We start from the raw sequence: 21736 nt of genomic DNA on the forward strand, positions 1-21736 counted from the left end.
AGTCTGAGGTCCGACGGTCTGCCTTACTACTCCTGTCAGTCTGTCTAAAGGACCAGCCTGCCCGCTCACCTGGGAGCGCACATCAGCTACCTGCCTGCTTTCCTGAGGTCCGACGGTCTGCCTTACTAATCCTGTCAGTCTGTCTAAGGACCAGCCTGCCCGCTCACCTGGGAGCGCACCTCAGCTACCTGCCTGCTTGCCTGAGGTCCGACGGTCTGCCTTACAACTCCGGTCAGTCTGTCTATGGACCAGCTTGCCCGCTCACCTGGGAGCGCTTCTCCGTTACCTGCCTGCTTGCCAGCCCGGAGGCTCAGTTGTCACGTGCTGTGACCACCAGCTATTCCAGACTCTTGCCCGCTCCCCTGGGAGCGCTTCTCCGTTACCTGCCTGCTTGCCTACCTGGAGGCTCCGCCGTCACGTGCTGTGACCACCAGCTATTCCAGACTCTTGCCCGCTCACCTGGGAGCGCTTCTCCGTTACCTGCCTGCTTGCCAGCCCGGAGGTTCCGCCGTCACGTGCCGTGACCACCTGCTATTCCAGAGACTCTCGCTTGCTCACCTGGGAGCACACATCTACCATCTGCCTGCTAGCCTACCCGGAGGCTCTGCCATCACAGGTCGTACCTACCCTTTACCCAGAGACTGCCCTGATCACTTGCCGTATCTCCCTGTCCGTTCATCCAGAGACTGCCACCCGCTCCCTTACAAGGGCCGCCCCCTTGTATAGTAGCTCAGAGGTTCCGCCTCCCAGACCCGTTACAGATCATTTATAATCACAATGATTTATTAATGTTCTTCAAAGTCCATAAAAATATTGTCTGTCCTTGATTTTTTTGATAAACTCTCAAGAAAAAATAAAAAGTGAAGTTGGCAACCCTGATCAAACAATGAGCAATTTGATTCGAGCGAAACACCAAAAAACAGCTGTCACCATTTTACACATTGCAGAAGATTGCATGTGCCACATGCTCCTGCTTTCCAGGAGAGACTATCATACCTTGTGTCTCGGATGGTGTTAATGTGGCAGGTAGCATCACTTGCTGTGCATGCATCAGAAAATTAGAAGCTCTGCTTCCTGTTTTGGCACCCTACAGTGCTGCTCACCATTATTCCACCCCTTCATTTTTTCATAGACTGTACAATATCTTCAGAAATAAATGGAAATGTACCAAAGTTATATCCTCAGGATTTTTTTAATTAGTGGTCCAAAGTAATACCACAATAAAACATTGTTTTTCAACTTCCATTTTACAATTTCAAAGAAAAAACAGAATAAACAGCATGTGCAGAAATAAAGGCACCCCTAATTAATACATGGTTGCACACCCTTTGGCATTGCTAACAGCCTCCAAACTTTTTTGTAGCCATCTATAAGCTTATTGCACTTCTCAGCTGTTCTCCCAGTCTTCCTTTGCAGTTTGTTCAAGCTCTTGAATGTTTGCAGGGTTCTTTTTCCTAATGGCAGCTTTCAGCTCACCCCAAAGATTTTCAATGGGATAGAGGTCAGAACACATTGCTGGCCATTTTAAAACAGTCCATTTTTTCTTTTTCAACCATCCTGTGTACTTTTGGATGTGTTCTTTGGGTCTTGCTGGAGGACCCATGATCTTTGACTCAAACTAAGTTTTCTTACACTGGGTAGGACATTACGCTCTAAAATTTCTTGATAATTCTTTGATTTCATGATTCCCGTGATATGATCAAGTCCTCCAGAAGCAGACGCAGCAGAGCAACCCCACAGCATTATGGATTCTCCACCATGTTTAACTATTGATTAGGTGTTCTTTTCCTTATAAGCTTCATTGCGCCGTCAGTAAAAAAAACTGTTGCTTTGCTTTGCCAAAAAGCTCTATTTTTGTGTAATCTGTCCACAGAACAATTTCCCAGAAGGATTGTGGTTTGTCAAGGTACTCTTTGGCAAAGATCAGTCATTCCTTTTTATGTCTTTTCTTCAGCAATTGTTTCTTCCTTGGCCTTCGCCCATAACGCTTTGCTTGGTTTAGTGTATGGCATGTGGAACTTGTTAAAACCATAATCCCAGACTGTTTCAGGTTGGCCTTCAGGTCTTTGGATGTTTGACGTGGTGTTTTTTCCACCATTTGCACCAACCTTCAAAGACATCTCTTCTCAATTTTCCTCTTTCCCTCACGTCCAGGGATGTCTTGACAGTTCCATGTTTGGAGAAACTTCTTAATAACATTGCGCATTGTAGAAACTGTGATACCAAGGTCTTTGGAGATGGCCTTATACCCTTTGGAAATCTTGTGTATGCTAATAATAGCAGTTCTGATGTCTTCAGACAGCTCCTTTGTCTTTGTCATTGTGACAAAGGAACAGGGCCTACCATGCGGCTTTTTAAAACACTGAAGTCATCATTCATTGGCTAATTCATGTCACATGGGAATCGACCATTAATCACAGGTGAACCTCTTTTGTGATATACCACAGGAGAGTCAAAATGCGTTTTCATACTAAATTAATGTAAAGGGTGTCAATACCTGTGTCACAGCAAGCTTTAGTTTTTTCTATTTTTCCCTCCCAATGTTTTTTGTTTTAAATTATTGTTTATCATTTGCTCTTTTGTATTGAACACGAGTGCGCTATAAAAAACAACTGTTTCACTTGATTCATTTTTTTTCAGGAGATATTCCACATTATGTACTTAAACTTCATGGGTGCCAATAACGATGAGCAGGACTGTAGTTCTTTCTCTCCTCTCTCTCCCCTCTGCTATCTCTTTCTCCTACTTAACTGACAGATTACCACCATCTATTTCTAGTCAGCTCACTGCCTGCAATTTGCTGCGAAAACATTCACTTGAAATTAAATTTTTTGGGTAAAATTTGTTGGAATGGTTGAATTAAAATTTTAAAAAGTTCGATCATCTCTTCTGGCAATTTGAATCACAAACTTTGGAAATTACTAAATTATAAGGTGAATCTAAAGTCTTTGCTATTAGTTGCTACTTTCTCATTAAAAAACACTTTCTAATGAAGGAGGTGGATATCTAATTGCTGAAGAGAGAACTTCTAAAATCTGGTTATTGCCAGGGAAAGCTGCAGCTAGCTGCTGTAGGGTAGATATACCGAACCTACTAACCTTTCCTCTTGGTTCGACATATCTCGAGATGAGTGGTGGAATGTGATGTGACCATCTCTGAAAAATGTCCATTTATTATGCCATGCCTCTGCTTTTTTGTGTGCATATATTTGCGTTTCTTCAAATACTTCGTTAACCATGCCTGAGGAAGAAACCTTAGAAGTCTCGAAAGCTTGTTTGTAACATCATTTATTTTATTTTTGTTAGCCATTAAAAGGTATCATAACTACAAGATCATCTTGTTTTTCCCACTGAAATCAATATTTTTTCAACTGGCTAAAATGGTACCAAACCCTTTTTTTCTTTTAACATCACAAAAAAAAACATGATTTTGCAATACTCTGTTAGGGGATGTTTATACCACATGTCTTTATATTTAGCCAATCAGTGGTTATAATGTGTGCTGCAGCCTGTTTTGGGATTTACAAGCATGTCTCAAAAACGTTTTGAATTTATATTGTGGGAAATTTGCAAATGCTAAGGGTGGGCACATCCGTAGTATTACGTGGCAGCCAGTCAAATGTTTGGCTATTTAAGTAATACTGTACACGGCCAGACTTTGGCCCCTTGTTTCTTTGTGGCGTTTCATTTTATTTAAATGGCCATATTCCCTAATATAGAAAAGGATTGACTTAATGAGATCACACCTTTAATCCTTTAATCGTACCTAAATACTAAAAGTTTTGTATGAACTTTAGCAATCTCAGTTGTTAATGTCACTTGTAAGACAACCTATAAAATCATGAAAATTTCCTAGAAAACCATTTAATGCCACCTGTCTTTATGCATTTTCTATTCTCAATAATGGAAAAACATATGACATTGGAATAATATAATTTAACACATTTCTTTATATTCTAAGCCCTTTTTAAGTAGAGTACTTGTTGACCTTCCAAGCAAATGAGAGTCATCTTGATTCAGCAGATAATTGCAACAAGTACCATAACTTAATGTGTCTAGTAACACTTCACTCTTCTCCTATTAACTGGCGGGCCTTAGATAACAGAGAAAAAATACAATACTACTAAGAGAGAGATTAAAGCCTGAAAGATTTCAAGCTATTCCACCTTTATAACAAGTCATATTGGAATTCATCAACTGGAAACCATATATAAGCATCTTGTAAATTTTAACATAAAATAGAAAATTCTATACAGTGGCATGTTATTGTGAACAGTTAAGCAAGATGAAGATGAAATGATCTCTAAAAGGACTAAAGTTAAAGATGACATATTTCCTTTGTAATTTAGGCAATATATATATGTATATTTTCATATTTTAAATTTTTAAGATTACAAAAAGGAAAATGGTCTGATGCAAAAGTTTGGGCACCCTGCATAGTTAGTACCTAGTAGCGCCGCCTTTTGAAAGTATCACAGTTTGTAAACACTTTTAGTAGCCAGACAAGAGAGTCTTCCAATTCTTGTTTGAGAGATTTTCATCCATTCTTCCTTGGAAAATTCTTCCAGTTCTGTGAGATTCCTGGGTCATCTTGCATACACGGTTATTTTGAGGTCTAGCTACAGATTTTCAATGATGTTCAGATCAGGGGACTATGAGGGCTGTGGTAAAACCTTCAGCTTGAGCCTTTTGAGGTCGTTTATTGTGAATTTTGAAATTTGTTTAGGATCATTATCCATTCGTACAAGCCATCCTCTTTTCAACTTCAGTTTTTTTACAGATGGTATTATGTTTGCATTAATAATTTGTTGAATTTTCATTGAGTCAATTCTTCCCTCTACCAGTGAAATGTTCTCTCATGCCATTGGCTGCAACACAACCCCAAAGCATGATTGATGCACCCCCCTGCTTAATGGTTGGCAAGATGTTCTTTTCCTGAAATTCTGTGCCCTTTTTTCTCCACACATACCTTTGATCATTGGGGCCAAACAGTTCTATTTTAACCTCATCGGTCCACATGGCTTGTTTCCAAAATGCATCAGGTTTGTTTAGATATTCTTTTGCATACTTTTGATGCTGAATTTTATGGTGAGGACACAGAAGAGGTTTTCTTCTGATGACTCTTCCATGAAGGCCATATTTGTGCAAGTGTCTTAGAATAGTAGAACAATATACCACAACTTCAAAGTCTGCTAAATCTTTCTGAAGGTCTGTTGCAGTCAAGAGGGGGTTCTGATTTGCCTCTCTAGCAATCCAATGAACAGCTCTCATTGAAATTTTGCTTGGTCTTCCAAACCTTATTTTGACCTTCACTGTTCCTGTTAACTGCCATTTCTTAATTACATTTCGAACTGAGGAAAGGGCAACTTGAAAACACTTTGATATCTTCTTATAGCCTTCTCCTGCTTTGTGGGCCTGCACCATTTTCATTTTCAGAGTGCTAGGCAGTAATGTTGAGCGACCACTAAAATGCTCGGGTGCTCGAAGCTCGGGCCGAGCTCACCGTGATACTCGGGTGCTCGACCCGAGCAACGAGCCCAATGTCAGTCTATGGGAGACCCGAGCATTTTTGAGGCGGCACCCCCGGCAGTCTTTTAAAAGCCTAACAAGTGCCCAAAACCATAGTGACAGTGCTCCAATGACATGGGGACAGCATGGGGATCGCCCCAGGAAGCATTTCTGACCCCCAGGTCACTGCTGTCAACAACGTGGTCAGAGGTATTAAGCCACTTTTAAGGGCTCACAATAAAACGTTCAAAAACGAAACTGAAACTGCTTTCCTGTGAAATATGTTAAGGAAGTTCCTTTCCAGGGTAAAGACTTGTGTATAAGGTAAAATAAATAACCCCCCCAAAAAAATACTCCTCCACACCTTGGGCTATGTTCACAAGTAGCATTTTTTATGCGTTTTTGCACTTTTGTATTGCTTTCAACCGTGACAAATGCATTCACCGGGAAATGTAATTTTAACATTTTACAATCTTATATGGCCATGTGCTGTGTGACACATGCATACAGTGCTGAAAAGACATGGGAACAGCATAGGGAAGGCCCCTGGAAGCATCTCTGACACCCAGGTCACTGCCTAAAAGTGTGCCCATCAGAAGTGATCCTTGCCGCATCAGAAGATGCAGACTTGCAACTATCCCTGTGCAAGTCCTTGTCCCAGGGCAGTGTTCAATTGTACCTCCCCCATTCCTTGCAATGCAAGTGCAAATATGTAGCCAACCAACCACCCACCCACCTGCAGGCTGCAATACCATACTGCTATCTTGCACTTGAAATGGGGCCTTTTAGTTTGGAGGAGGCCGAAGCTGGCCACTACCTCATGGCTGCTTCGGCAGCGAGGTATCCATACTCAGTCCCCAGCCGCCCGGCGGCCGGGTGTCCACGCTCGGTCCCCAGCCGCCCCTCGGCCGGGTGTCCACACACAGTCCCCAGCTGCCTGGGGGCGGCCAGGTGTCCATAAACGGCCCCCAGCCGCCCCTATTTCTCCTGTTACCTTCCCACACACTTTTCTTAGCCTGGCCTGCTTTAGGGCAGCATTGGACGAGCCCACCAGAGAACCAGACTCCTCCGGTGGGCCCTGGCTTCTCCATCAGGGGAGTTGAGAGTGCCAAGGTGAGGAGCATGATAATGATAGAAGTTAGTATCTGCTTTGTTTTCTTGGAATGCAAGCGCATGTATGTAGTAGCGGCTAGGCCTGAGGTGGTCAGCATTTTGGCGCATATCCTACCTCTTCCGAGGATTGCTGGATGTTTTCCTGCTACTATCCCAGTTCTATGACTCCCGTTGAAACAAAGCTTCAGGTGATAAATGATGGATGAGGTGGTGGCAAAGGAAAAAGAGCAGGAGGAACAGGGACCATTCACATCAATATCAGGCCAGTCAACCACACATGTCTTGAAGGATATGTTTCTGTACCAAAAGGAGCGGTTCGGCTACACAGTTATAGGGCATACAGTGAGAGCAATGCCTACCAAAAATTTGGAGGCACTCCAATGCCCCTTGGAAGTGACATGGAGGTCAGAGGGCCTTAACTTAATCTTTTTTTCCATTTATAGCAACTGGGTCTCCTGTGCACTGTTGGCCTAAGCAGTGAATGGAAGGCTTTCCAAAAATTATGAGGAACTGCAATGCCCCTTGAAACAGACGTGGATTACATTGTACTAAAAACCTTCTACCCATTATTGGGGAGTGGGTCTCCCTTAGTGTTCGCCTATGCATTGAAAAGCAAAAGCTGACTAAAATTAGGAGGAAATGCAATGCCCGTCGGAAGAGTCGTGGAGGTCGCAGTAGCTTAACCAGACGGTTTTAATGCCCCTTGGAAGAGACGTGGAGGTCGCAGTAGCTTAACAAGACGGTTTTTATGCCCCTTGGAAGAGACGTGGAGGTCGCAGTAGCTTAACAAGACAGTTTTAATGCCCCTTGGAAAAGTGGTGGAGGTCACAGTAGCTTAACAAGACGGTTTTAATGCCCCTTTGAAAAGTGGTGGAGGTCGCAGTAACTTAACAAGATGGTTTTAATGCCCCGTACAAGAGCCATGCAGTACAGCATATTACAAACATTATTCCCATTATTGGGGAGTGGGTCTCCCATAGTCTTTGCCTATGCCTTCCAAGCAAAAGCTGCCAAAAATTAGGACAGAGGAACTTGCAGTACCCCTTACAAGAGCCATGCAGTACAGCATATTACAAACATTATTCCCATTTATGGGGAGTGGGTCTCCCATAGTCTTTGCCTATGCCTTCCAAGCAAAAGCTGCCAAAAATGAGGATGGAGGAACTTGCAATACCCCTTACAAGAGCCATGCAGTACAGCATATTACAAACATTATTACCATTATTGGGGAGTGGGTCTCCCATAGTCTTTGCCTATGCCTTCCAAGCAAAAGCTGCCAAAAATTAGGACGGAGGAACTTGCAAGGCCCCTTACAAGAGCCATGCAGTATAGCATATTACAAACATTATTCCCATTATTGGGGAGTGGGTCTCCCATAGTCTTTACCTATGCCTTCCAAGCAAAAGCTGCCAAAAATTAGGACGGAGGAACTTTCAATAATGGCAACATGGACCATGGTCACCCTGGTGGTATAGTGGTGGTGGAGGCTGAGTATAAGGAGAAGAACATAAAACAGCCGAAATGAGGAAGCGTATACCCATGTGTGGGTGTGAAGCGGTGCATGTGAATACACCTCCCAAAATAACACAGTGGATTTGAATTTATGTTACTCTGCTGTCATTTTGTGGTGATGAGAAGTCTGGCCCAATCCAGCCCTTGTTCATTTTGATAAGGGTCAGCTTGTCAGCATTGTCAGTTGACAGGCGAGTGCGCTTATCAGTTATAATTCCCCCAGCGGCACTAAAAACACGCTCCGATAACACGTTAGCGGCAGGGCAGGCCAGGACCTCCAAGGCGTACAGAGCGAGTTCATTCCAAGTGTCCAGCTTGGATACCCAATAATTAAAAGGCACAGAGGAATCACGGAGGACGCTGGTACGGTCGGTAAGGTACTCTCTCACCATCTTTTGAAACTTTCCACTCCTTGTGAGAGTACCCCGCGCCTCAGGGTCTGTCCGAAGAGAGGGTCTGAGAAAACTGTCCCAGAACGTTGACAGTGCTCCCCTGCCTCTGCTGGATTGGAGTTGCGTCTCTCTCGCATGTATGCCTTGGTTGGGCAACGAACTGTGACCTCTGCCGCTAGCGTGTTCAGGTGGGAATTTTTTTAACAGTTCTGCAGCAAGGGCCTTCTGGTACTGCCCCATTTTTGTAGACCTCTCCACCTCAGGAACAACAGAGTGAAAGTTCTCCTTGTAGCGGGGGTCTAAACGTGTCACCAACCAGTAATGACTGTCACCCAACATTTTGACAACGCGAGGGTCACGGTTAAGGCAGCGTAACATAAAGTCAGCCAATGCGTGCCAGACTGGTAACGGGCAAGACTTCCGTGTCCTCACCAAGATGACGACTGACCATGCTCTCCTCCTCCTCCCCCCTGTCCTCAGGCCACCCACGCTGAACCGACGGTATGACAGTTGTACAGATACTACCGTCTACAGCGCTTGATACAAGCTCCTGTTCATCCTCCTCTTCCTCCTCCTCCTCTCCCTCATTGTCCCCCAATGCACGTTGGGATGAGATGAGGCTGGGCTGTAAGTAATCGACCGCTACGGCTTCTTGATCCATCTCATCATACTCGGGCTGCAATGCCTCCTCTTTAATTCTCTGCAGAGAGCGTTGCAAAAGACAGACAAGTGGAATGCTGACGCTAATGATGGCGTCATCGCCACTCACCATCTTGATGGACTCCTTAAAGTTTGTCAAGATGGTACATATGTCAGACATCCAGGTCCACTCCTGAGGTCTTATGTGTGGAGTCTGACCTGAATATCAACGGCCTTGTTGCAGCTGGTACTCCACAACTGCTCTCTTCTGCTCACAACTCCTTTGCAACATGTGGAGGGTAGAGTTCCAACGTGTGGGGATATCACACACCAGTCGGTGTGACGGAAGCTGCAAACGCTGCTGCAACACAGCAAGGGCGGCGGAAGCTGTAGTCGACTTGTGAAAATGAGCTGACAGGCGGCGTACTTTGACGAGCAGATCTGGCAACTCGGGGTATGATTTAAGAAACCGCTGAACCACAAGGTTAAGCACATGAGCCAGGCATGGTACGTGTGTGATCTCGCATCGCCTCAGAGCCGCCACCAGGTTACGGCCATTGTCAGACACGACCATGCCTGGATATAGGTTCAGCGGTCTCTGCCACAGATCTGCCTGCTCTTTCACAGCTGTCCACAACTCACAAGCAGTGTGAGGTTTCTCACCTAAGCTTATGAGTTTCAGCACAGCCTGTTGCCGCTTGGCGGAGGCAGTACTGCAGTGCTTCCAGCTTGTAACTGATGTGGTGATATCTGAGATGGAGGCTGAACATGAGGAGGAGGAGGAGGATGATGCGCAGGAGCTGTACACTGTGGGGGCAACTCTGACTGACATAAGGCCCGCAATCCTCGGTGTGAGGAGGATGTGTTCTGTCCCAAGGTCCAACTGGGTCCCGGCTTCCACTATGTTTACCCAGTGTGCCGTCAGGGAGATGTACCGTCCCTGGCCACAAGCACTTGTCCACGTGTCCGTTGTCAGGTGGACTCTCTCAGTAACTGCGTTGTTGAGGGCACGGCAGATGTTTTGGGACACGTGCTTGTGTAGTGCGGGGATGGCACACCGGGCAAAATAGTGTCAGCTGGGGACCAAGTACCGAGGGACGGCCACCGCCATAAGGTTGCGGAAGGGTTCCGTCTCCACCAGCCTAAAAGGCAGCATTTCCAAAGCAAGCAGTCGTGAAATGTGCGAATTTTGGACTGTGGCCTGTGGAGCATTAGCTGCGAATTTCCGCTTTCGCTCAAAGGTCTGGGATATGGACAATTGAACGCAGCGGTGGGACGTGGACATGGACGTTGATGCTGTTTCTTGAGAAACTGCCATAACAAGTGAAGACTGAGAGGAGGGGGCATCTTTGCCTGCAGTATGGACAGGGGATTGCCTTGCACACACAACAGGGGGTTCTATTGCACGCACAACAGCGGAAGAAGCAGTGGTGACACCCACTGACACTGGTCGTGGACCCTGGGGTTCGCCCCACAAAGTCGGGTGCTTTTCTGCCATGTTCCTGATCTTGCTGGTGGTGGTCAGGCTGGTAGTTTTGTCACCCCTGCTGATGCTGGCATGGCTGGTGGTACAAATGGCCTTTTTGGGGTTATCAGCAGAGTCTTTAAAAAAATTCCAGACTCTGGAAGACCTACAGGTCGTACTGGCAACGTCCCTCATGTTGGTGCTACGGGGAACTGTTGCCTGCCTTCTGTGTGCGGCCACCACACTGCTTCTTCCTGCCTGTTGGGGTACTCGGCCTCCCTCACCCTTTGTGCTGCTGACCTCGCTCTGCATGTCCTCCTGCCACATTGGGTCAGTTACTAGATCATCCACCAACTCCTCCTCTTCCACTTGCGCACCACGATCCTCCTCCTCACTTCCTGGCAATTGTGTCTCGTCATCGTCCACCTCTTGTGACAAATTGCCAGCATCGACTTCCTGTGGTCGTGGCTGTTCAAATATTTGGGCATCGCTACATGGGATCTCCTCTTCCACCACTTCAAGCGAAGCAGGCGAGGGGCAGAGATCTGGAAATGGACCAGTGAACAGCTCTTCCGAGTGTCCAAGTGTGGGATCAGTTGCTGTCTGACGACACTCGGCATGGTGGGAGGAAGGAGCATCAGGGTGAGAAGGAGTATGCGGTCGAGACTCACGGCTACTAAGATTTGACCGTGTGGAAGACAGACCGGAGGTTGTGGTGCCCAGGAAACTGGAAGTATTATCTGCTATCCAATTAATAACCTGTTCACACTGATCAGTTCGCAATACTAGTGTTGTTCTGTGCTTCCCTAGTAATTCAGTCAAGGAGTGGGAGCGAGAAGATGTGGCTGTTGGTTGTGGCACATTTTCACCTTGGCCACGGCCCCGTCCTCTGCACGCACCATCACCAGAACGTCCAGTTCCACGTCCCTTGCCACGCGCCTTGCCCATTGTAAAGGAAGTAAAATAGCTTACACTCGCACTATCAATGGAAAAAGGGTAATAAAAAGTAGATTAGAACTGTGGAAGAGGAAAACCACAGTTCTATTACTCTGGCCTACACCCGACTCTTTTAAACAATCTGAACAATCAGGGAGAAACTATTACTGTTTTTCTTTATGGAAAAAATACCAAAAGCTGAATAATAGAGAATTTTTACCGTGGAATGGCAAAACCACAGTTATTGTTTACTGGGGTATACCAGACAATTTTAAATAGATATATTTGCGGCTGAACAGTGAGCAACACACTCAAGCTGGGTTTTTTAAGGTAAAAATGGCCCAAAAGTGGATAATACAGAGGTTTGAACCGTGGAACTGCAAAACCACACTTCTATTTCTCTGGCCTTCACCAGACTATTTTCAACAGATATATTTGTGTCTGAACAATCAGGAGAGACTATTACTGTTTTTCTTTACGGCAAAAAATGCCAAAAGCAGGATAATACAGAGATTTGACCCGTGGAACTGCAAAACCACAGTTCTATTTCTCGGACCTACATCAGACTATTTTCAACAGATATATTTGTGTCTGAACAATCAGGAGACACTATTACTGTTTTTCTTTACGTCAAAAAATGGCAAAAGTAGGATAATACAGAGATTTGACCCGTGGAACTGCAAAACCACACTTCTATTTTTCGGGCCTACACCAGACTATTTTCAACAGATATATTTGTGTCTGAACAATCAGGAGACACTATTACTGTTTTTCTTTACGGCAAAAAATGGCAAAAGCAGGATAATACAGAGATTTGACCCGTGGAACTGCAAAACCACACTTCTATTTCTTGGGCCTACACCAGACTATTTTCAACAGATATAGTTAAGTCTGAACAATCAGGGAAACACTATTACAGTTTTTTTTTACGGCAAAAAATGCCAAAAGCAGGATAATAGAGATTTTTTACCGTGGAACAGCAAAACCACAGTTATAATTTACTGGTGCATACCAGACTTTTTTAAATATATATATTTGCAGCTGAACAGTGAGCGACACACTCAAACTGTTTTTTTTTAGGTACAAATGGCCCAAAAGTGGATAATACAGAGGTTTGAACCGTGGAACTGCAAAACCACACTTCTGTTTCTCTGGCCTACACCAGACTATTTTAAACAGATATATTTGTGTCTGAAAAATCAGGGAGACACTATTACTGTTTTTTTTTTACGGCAAAAAATGCCAAAAGCAGGATAATAGAGATTTTTTACCGTGGAACAGCAAAACCACAGTTATAATTTACTGGTGTATACCAGACTTTTTTCAATATATATATTTGCGGCTGAACAGTGAGCAACACACTCAAACTGTTTTTTTTAGGTAAAAATGGCCCCAAAGTGGATAATACAGAGGTTTGAACCGTGGAATTGCAAAACCACACTTCTGTTTCTCTGTCCTACACCAGACTATTTTAAACAGATATATTTGTGTTTGAACTGTCACAGACACACTTTTTTTTTTTTTGGGGGGGGGGAGACACCAAAAGGTTAATAAGACGGGTATTTGTACAGTGTGAAGGAGGAAAAAAAAAAGAGGATTTACATAAAAAAAAAAAGGATTTTTCCTGGCCCCCCAGGACCTGGAGCTAAGTCCAGAAATTTCAGCAACAGGAGCACACAGGACTGTAATGCAGCGTTTGCTGGTATAACCACTGCGTCTCCTATACAGCCTGCCTGCCTGATATTTGAGATGGATATTAGTCCTGAGAAGGACTGTTTGTTTGATTTGGCAGCCTTTACAGACCCTACACTAACCATTTTGCGGTATAAATCTCTCCCTAGCTCAGCAGCGCTTTCCCTACACTAGCTGATCCGGAGCGACTGTGTCCCGGTTTTAAATACTCGAGGTGACGCTGTGCGGCCAGCCAATCAATGTAATGCCCACAACCAACCTGGCTGCGGCATTACAGTGACTGGCTGGCAATCCCTGCATGTTCATTGCCTCTGTAAAGAGCGCCAAACATGCAGGGCGGAGGAGACCCGAGCTCCCACCCGACTAACCCGGAAATGCTCGGTGCTCGCCGAACATCCCGAGTAGCGTGATGCTCGGGCGAGTACCGAGCAGTGTCGAGCATGTTCGCTCAACACTACTAGGCAGCTGCTTAGAAGAACCCATTGCTGCAGTTTTTTGGCACAAGGTTAGAAGAGGCTGGGTTTTTATAAAGCTGGGAAATTTGCATCACCTGACCTTTCCTAACGATAATAGTGAACGGGCCATAACCCTAACAGTCTAATTAAGGTCTGAAACCTTGGTCAAAGTTATCTGAGCACACAAATCTCCAAGGGTGCCCAAAATTTAGCATCGGCCTTTTAGAGATCATTTCATCTTCAACTTGCTTAACTGTTCACAATAACAGTAATTTTGACCAGGGGCGTCCAAAGTTTTACATGCCACTGTACATATAATACATAAACATATGTGTAATGATATACATATATATAAATATATATATATATGAATTTATACGGTATTATGCAAAAGTTTTAGGGGACGAGTGGAAAAAATGCTGCAAAATAAAAATGTTTTAAAAAACAAAAAAGTTTCTAGTTTATTTTTACCAATTAACAAAATGCGAAGATTTCGATTCTCAGCCCCAATGAGGACCATGATGATGTCTGTAAAGCGCTGTGGAATTAATGGCAATACATAAGCAAGTAAAATAAATAAATTAAGAACTATCTTCATTGTATAGAACAACAAGGAAGTCCTGGAAGTGGTGATATGGCACCACATCTGATCTGATCTTCACATCATCAAGTCTGTCTGGGATTACATGAAGAGACAGAAGGATTTTCAGAAGCGACATCCACAGAATATCTGTGATTAGTTCTCCCAGATGTTTGGAACAACCTCCCTGCCAAATTCCTTAGAAAACTGTATGCAAGTGTACCTAGAAGACTGGATGCAGCTACACCAAAAATTGATTTGGTTTAGATTTCACTTTTGTTCGTTTACTTTGCAGTTTGCTAATTAATAAAAAAAAACTATTAACACTTCTATTTTTTAAAGCATTCTTACTTACTTTGCAGCTTTATTCACTTTTTCACACTATATATACATATATATATGTACATTATATGTATATATATATATATATATATGTATATATATATATGAATTCAGCCAATTTTACATTGGCTGGGTCTATGGCATTCTATAGGCATATACGAGCAGATTCATTAGGATTTTTACATCAGAATTCTACCATAACACCTTAATAAGCCACATTCATTTTGTGCAACTCGGAAGTTTTGTAAAATTCACAACTTTTGGTGTTTTCATACCAGACCCAGCCAGCTACAGCAATACACTGATGAGCAAAAGGGTAACAATATTTTGAACTTTTGACTTCCAGGCTCCATATCTCACCATCAACTACTGCTTTGAACGTGAGACTACCATCATTTTATAGACAATCCTCTTGGCTATCACATGCATAAACTTGACTTTCAACTATTTAGCATATGATTAGTTATGCAGATTCTTGTCATATCACTGCATTGTTACTCTTTTGCTCCTAAAAATCTAAATTTTAATTTTTATTATTTTGTAAGTCCACCTTTGGCTTTCAATACTTCCTGAAGCCTTCTGGGCATGCTCTAGATCAGATTCAAGCATTTCTCGACCGAAATCTGATCCCAGGTCTCTTCTACACATTCCCAAAGTTGGTGCATACTGGTCGACTCACTTGGGTATGTATACAGATTTTTCTTCAACTTTACCCACAAGTATTCAATTGGGTACTCATCAGTGTATATGGGTATGGGTGGGGCATGGCATGGGTAAGTCAGCGTGTCAAATTCATGAAAAGTTACATCACTTTTGCATAAATTACTCCAGAAATGTACTCCAATCCTGATCAGTATAACATTTTTGCCAGAGGCGCACAGCTCTTGCAACATGCAAGAGCATGATAAGGGCTTGAGGGGTAAGTAGGATGACTTTCTTTCCAAATAATGGTCAAAGTCTGGGTAGCGCTTCTCTTTTCATAGGTAACTGATTAATAGTAGGGCAGCATGGTGGCTCAGTGGTTAGCACTGTTGTTTTGCAATGCCCACCAAAGACAACATCTGCAGGAGTTTGTATCTTTTCCCCCTTTTTTTGCGTGGGTTTCCTCTGAGTACTCCGGGGTTTCCTGCCCCACACCGAAGACATACTGATAGGGAATCTAGATTGTGAGCCCAATGGGGACAGCGCCTATGATGTCTGTAAAGCGATGTGGAATTAATGGGGCTATATACATTAAGTGAGTAAAATAAATAAATACAGACCAAAGTTTATAACTCCATAACACTTGTCTTTTAGAGACAAGGTGCAGGTAAACAAGCCAAAGTACACGCATCTTAGTTTATGCTTCTTCTCCTGAATTTTGCTTTTATTTTATTTTTTTCCCAGCCTCTTCAATTTTCACCCCTTTTAAAATATTAAAATGACTGGTGTCTCCTGTGCCTATTATACCTCCGATGTTCTATTCATACTTATATATTCACCTCTGAAATTTCACACATTTAACTAAATATCTAGTTAACTGAACATTATTTTCATTTTCCATGCAATTAACACACTAATTTCATTATCCTACCTAAGCCGCTTGCCGACTAAAGTACGATTTGATAATTCTGCAATGTGTTGCTCATCTGGCAGTGAAAGGGCTAATTTTGATAGCTCGTATATTTTAATGGGCTGTTTCCAGCCTGTAGTATCATAGCAGCTAATCCTTGTTATCTGTCCAGTCCCCCGTTGCAAAAAAAAGGCTCTCCAGAATTTAATCCCACCCTGATGGGAAAGACAGCGATTTTAGTGTTCGGCATGAAACATTTTGTTCAGGTCCTGAATCCATCCACAGAGCATACCTAGATAAGCTGTTAATCCTCGCTTGGCAGGAACATGCACCCATGAGACGGGAGGATATGCTGCTTGTATTTATTCTCTTACCTGTCCAGGGTATTGTATGGGAAGACGTTATATCCAACACGCAGTGTGTCTTATGCTTAAACAATGAATAACACTATTACAGATATATGGAGGGCAAATACATTGGATTTGTGTATACACAACATACTGAGTCTTGAATTACTCAATGTACTTGTGTATTCCTATAATGGGGTGAAGAATTATAGGAAGGGTAGAGACTAACAAAAGCCAGTGAAACAGATCCGTACTCAAAACTTTCCTTCATCTAGTAAGAGAAATGCCAGCACTCCGTCCTTCTTGAGAAAACTCTGTGTTTATTGTAACTTTATTCCATGTGTGCTAAAACCACTAAACACAGATCCTCAAACATCTGACGCGTTTTGGAAGTAAACTTCCATATTTGTAGCCTTATTCAAATTTCCTTATTCAGCTATGTATAAGGAAGTTTACTTCTGAAACGAGTCAGATGTTTGATGACCTGTGTTCAATGGTTTTATGGAATAAACACAGAGTTTTCTCAAGAAGGACGGAGTGCTGTCTTTTCTCTGAATTAAGTTGACAAGCTCTGATCAAGCTGCCGAGCAACCTGGATGAAACCATTACAGGTGTGGTGAGCTGTTGGTTTTCTTATGTTGAATTTCCTTTACCTATGGTGAACCATTAGTTTGCTGCCCTTATCTAAATCCTTGGGTAAGAGAAAGTTATTTTTGGTTGACCCCCCAACATCTCGGATGCTCCTCCTTATCTATGTCCATTCTTCAGGGGATGGGAAAAAATGCTTTACAAAGTAACAGATCAGAACATACATTAAATTTCACATATACATTTTTACCTGCCGTAAATCTTGATATCTGATATAGCATAGAAATATCTTCCTAGATTCCTTTCATCCACAAAAGTGGCTCCTGTTGCTGGTTTAAGAAGCCTAATCCTTAAATCAGTCACTGTAAAGAAATCCCGAAGGTTTTTGGTGGTGTCCAGTTGACTGTAGAGCGAAGCCATATTATGAAGACGTGGTCCAGCAAATATTGCAAAACGATCCTTAATCTCAAAAGATATAGTTTTAGCATGTGCTGCGTATCCAGTGGAATATTCTTCTGTGCATATAATGTCTAGGACAGTACTTGAAGACAAGTCTTTCACTGATTTAGGCTCCATTCGAAATGCATCCAAGCAATCGGCAGCATAAAACTGGTAGGGCTGCCATGTTATACCATAATCCAGAGATTTTTCCAAGATCATTTTCTCAGGTCTTCCAGACTCAAAGGTAATTGCTATGTTTTGGGTAAGCTCAATCGTCTTGTTCCAAGACAATGTTATATTGATCTGTAGGGGAGTGGGATAGTGCTTCCATGTCACAGACTGCCAAAAAGTGCTGGGATTTCTGCCTTCAGAATCAAACATGAGTTCGGGAGGGTGCGCGAGCTCCTTCGTGCTGGCATCACATTCATTGTTGCACATGTACGGATTACCCTGCAATGATAGAAACATGGTTATATTCACCAAATAAAGCTATCATGGTGATCATGGGGAATAAACCACAAGAAGAAAATATATTAAGAGTGATAACGAACCAACATGATTTTCCAGAAGGTCTAATTTCCAAACTAATCTTGATCTAAAATCATTAATATTATGTTTAGTAGGAGATAATGGATATCACAGCAAATATCAAAATGATGCATTTGGAGGCTAAAATGTCACTTTCTTTGATTACAAAACTGCAATGTAACACAAGGTAATCTAAAGTCTCATAACACTATCTGATCGTGTACTTCTCACTCCAGAATACTTCTCAAAACAATTAACAAACAATATATACCTAGGCCTGGCTTTATCGTTGCTTTTGCGTCTGTTTTTTGTGTAGTTTTGTGTGTTTTGCACCTTTTTTGTTTGCACCCAGTTCACTGTTCTATTTGCGGATTTTTTTAAGTCTATTTTATATGTCTTTTTTGTTGTTTTTGTTTTGTAGGTGTAGTTTAGTGATTCCAGATGTTTTTAGATAATTGTTTATATACTACTTTTCAAAAATTCACAAACTTTTGAGCAACTTCAGTCCAGTACCCTCCTGGAGTGATTTTATGCACATCAAGCAAAAACTCCAATTTTTGTGACACTTTAAAAAAAGATGAAACTTTTTTTTGCTTAAAAAGTCGAAAAAATGGTTAGTGACAGGAAAAAAAGCCGATTTTTGACACTGCACAAAATTCATGAACTACGTGAACCAGTTTGGTGAATTTGGCACAATAAACTTCAGCGAATACCACAAGACAAAAAAAGGAAAAGTGATTTAAAAAAAAAGCAAATGATGAATCAGTGTCCTAGATTTATTTCCAATGTACATTTATTGCAAAATCGCCAAAATCGCCACGATAAGCCACTTGTGTATGATTGATGCAGGACTCACACCTAGGACCAAATCTATCTTAAAGGGTTATTCCCATCTTTATAAATGGCTATTGTCAGATAGTGCTTGGAAATGCAAGTAGTTTTAAAATTTATTACTTAATAAAATTTTCAGTATTGCCACATTTCTTTTGTTTACAGCTTGTTGCCTTGGATACTGACCACTCCTTCTAGACAGCAGAACATGCACAGTGCTTACAAACTCCTTTCCATTGAGCTTTTAAGCACTGTTTTGAAGCTGGCAAGGATTACTGGAGCGTGCCGTTTCAGCCTAATCTCGGTCAGTTTCATCACCGTGCTTACGAGCTAGGCAGCAAAGGTGGTCGCTCTCCAATGCAACAAGTCAACGTGCTGTACACAAAAGAAAAGTGTTAATGTCTCAAGGTTGGCTGTAAATTTTAATAAGCAGTAAAATGCAAAGTGCTTGGTTTTACATGCACTGACAATATCCATCTATGAAAATGAGAATAACCCTTTAAAGAACTGTGCCATGTCATGTGGCGAATATTTCCATGAATTGGCGACGCTCTCCATTCATTTCCATGGAATTACTGAAAATTGTGGATGCTTGAAAATTTATGACCTTACAGAGATTAAATAGAGGAAGTTCTGCATGCATGACATCCTCTACTTTCCTCATAGCATTTAATAGGGCCCCATTCTTGAGATAGATCTAAAAGACATTTATGGCACATACTGTTGCTATGTCATAAATGACCCAGATAGGACAACCCCTTTGAATGATAGATTAATATTAAAGGTGATAGGGTTGACATTTGTCTATTTTTCCCTTCAACATACTGTACTTTCCGAATTCACTGCCAACCATGCTGAGTTCAGTTCTTGCTTTCCAACTCGCAATTACTTAAAGGGGTTGTCCTCTTTCAGAAAATCTTGGTCCTCGGCAGCAGATGTGTAAAAAAACAAAGCAGTCTTTACTCACCGTCCCCGGGTCCAGCACTGAGTCTCAACTACAGCGTCTGGTATCCAGTATTGGCTACTGCTCTACCGTCACGTCGACAGCATGGCAGCCAATCAGTGAGTCCAGCGGTACTTAGCGGAGTGCTCCGCCTACATGGGCAGAGCCATTGAGCTTACTGATTGGTTTCTGCTCCTGTCAACATGACGATAGCGTTCCAGCCAACACCAGACACTGAGAGCAGCAGAAGAGGCTCAGCAATGGACGGGGGGGATGGTGAGTAATGAATGATTTTGTTTTTTCATAGCAAACTGTGCCCACAGACCATGATTTTCTGAAAAGACACAAAGCGCTTGATGCCATTCTAAATAAATCTTAAATTTAAGCAGGTTTCCTATTTGTAGTAATCACCAGAAAATTTCTTTTTGACAAATAGGACACCTCTCTCTTTCTTCTTTTGTTTCCTCAGTGTATCAGTATTATAGGAACAGCGGCCAAAGCGTTCTGCATCTCAAACCAAACTGAAGTTTCAGCAATGCGAGAATGCCTTTAAAAAGATCAGTGGCAATTAGCTCTCTCCAGAGGAGGCCGAACAAGCAGATTCTGATCCTGATGCTTTATTTACAAGACGCCTTTATAAATAAATTGTGTTGAAAAAGAACAGAGACAGCATATTGATCCTTACGTGAATCTTCCATTATATTTTTATTAAACAATGACATTTTGTTTTTCCCGTATGTACACAACAGTAGGAGGTGGGGGGGGGTTGTAAAATTACTCAACTAGTACTATTATATAAAAAAATATATATATATAAAAAAGAAAAAAAATACTTCTTCTACAACAGACACAACTCACTGATTGAAACAAGGTGGTTGATTTAATTAATTAGCAGACAACATACTGAGTAGAATTATTTCCTCTGATATTTTTCATTAGATGTAGAACATAGACACAGGGATACATCAGTATCGGTGTTTGAGGATAGCATTAACGGTCATACCTGGGATCATCATGCTTTTTTGTAGAGATGCCAAATAATACTTTAATTTCTCAGAAACCATAGTGTGAGTAATGGTAACATTGAATTTTGTGAACCACCTTATAGTTGGATTGATTTATGTGTGGTGATTTAGCTTTTCAACCTTTATATCTTCTCACCATATTTTCTTACGTTCATGGTAATCTTCTCCCAAGATATTCACTACGGAATGGGAATTTATGAGGCCATGATATGTGGGCATCTTTAGTTTTATAGATTCTCTGTCCACATTTTATACATCGCTTTTATGAGTGATAGTTTTTGTAGATGTGGGGTTTTGAGAACTACCGCTAATTCGACTGTTATTTCTTAGACCCCATGAATGGACAGAAATTCATAATAAGAGCCATAATAATGAAAGTGTTTTGTAATATAATTCATATAATATCCTGAATTTTGTTTTGTGTATTGTGATGAAATCTAAATAGCTTATTAAAGGCTTAAATGTTTAGGCTTCTTCCCTCACTAAAGGCAATGCCCTTCCATTGTAGTTGTGGTGATATCCAGCTGTGTACTCATACACGTAAGTAATATTGCGAGCAGTGCACAGATGAATTATGTATTATGCCCTCAAAAGGAATACATCATGTTTCTCTTTCTGATCACATGATGTTACAAGTCAACTATTATTAGGTAGATATTATTATTGTTCTTTGTTTATACCCTGTTGTCACAAAAATCATAGGACCGGAAGGACGGTTTGTAAGGATTCATTTACATGAGCATGTAATTGATTAAATCATGAACGATGCTATAGTAACTTGCGACTAGTCAGACAAGTGTTTATACAGGACAAGAATCGTGAATGAAAAGGTTTAATAGTGATTGTTA

General features: G+C 42.1%; 1 protein-coding gene across 7 annotated transcripts in view; it reads right to left on the reverse strand.

Annotated features, from left to right (window-relative positions):
• The window catches only part of NTNG1 (netrin G1), a 429565-nt gene that overhangs the window by 276324 nt on the left and 131505 nt on the right, over positions 1–21736 (reverse strand). For all 7 annotated transcript variants that reach the window (XM_073642847.1, XM_073642843.1, XM_073642845.1 and 4 more), the window contains exon 3: positions 17371–18011. In XM_073642847.1, the coding sequence (XP_073498948.1) occupies positions 17371–18011 (641 nt within the window). The remainder of the gene's footprint in view (positions 1–17370; positions 18012–21736) is intronic.

This window comes from Phyllobates terribilis, unplaced genomic scaffold, assembly GCF_046119375.1.
Source record: "Phyllobates terribilis strain yellow unplaced genomic scaffold, ASM4611937v1 Scaffold_8__6_contigs__length_399053987, whole genome shotgun sequence".
Lineage (NCBI taxonomy): Eukaryota > Metazoa > Chordata > Amphibia > Anura > Dendrobatidae > Phyllobates > Phyllobates terribilis.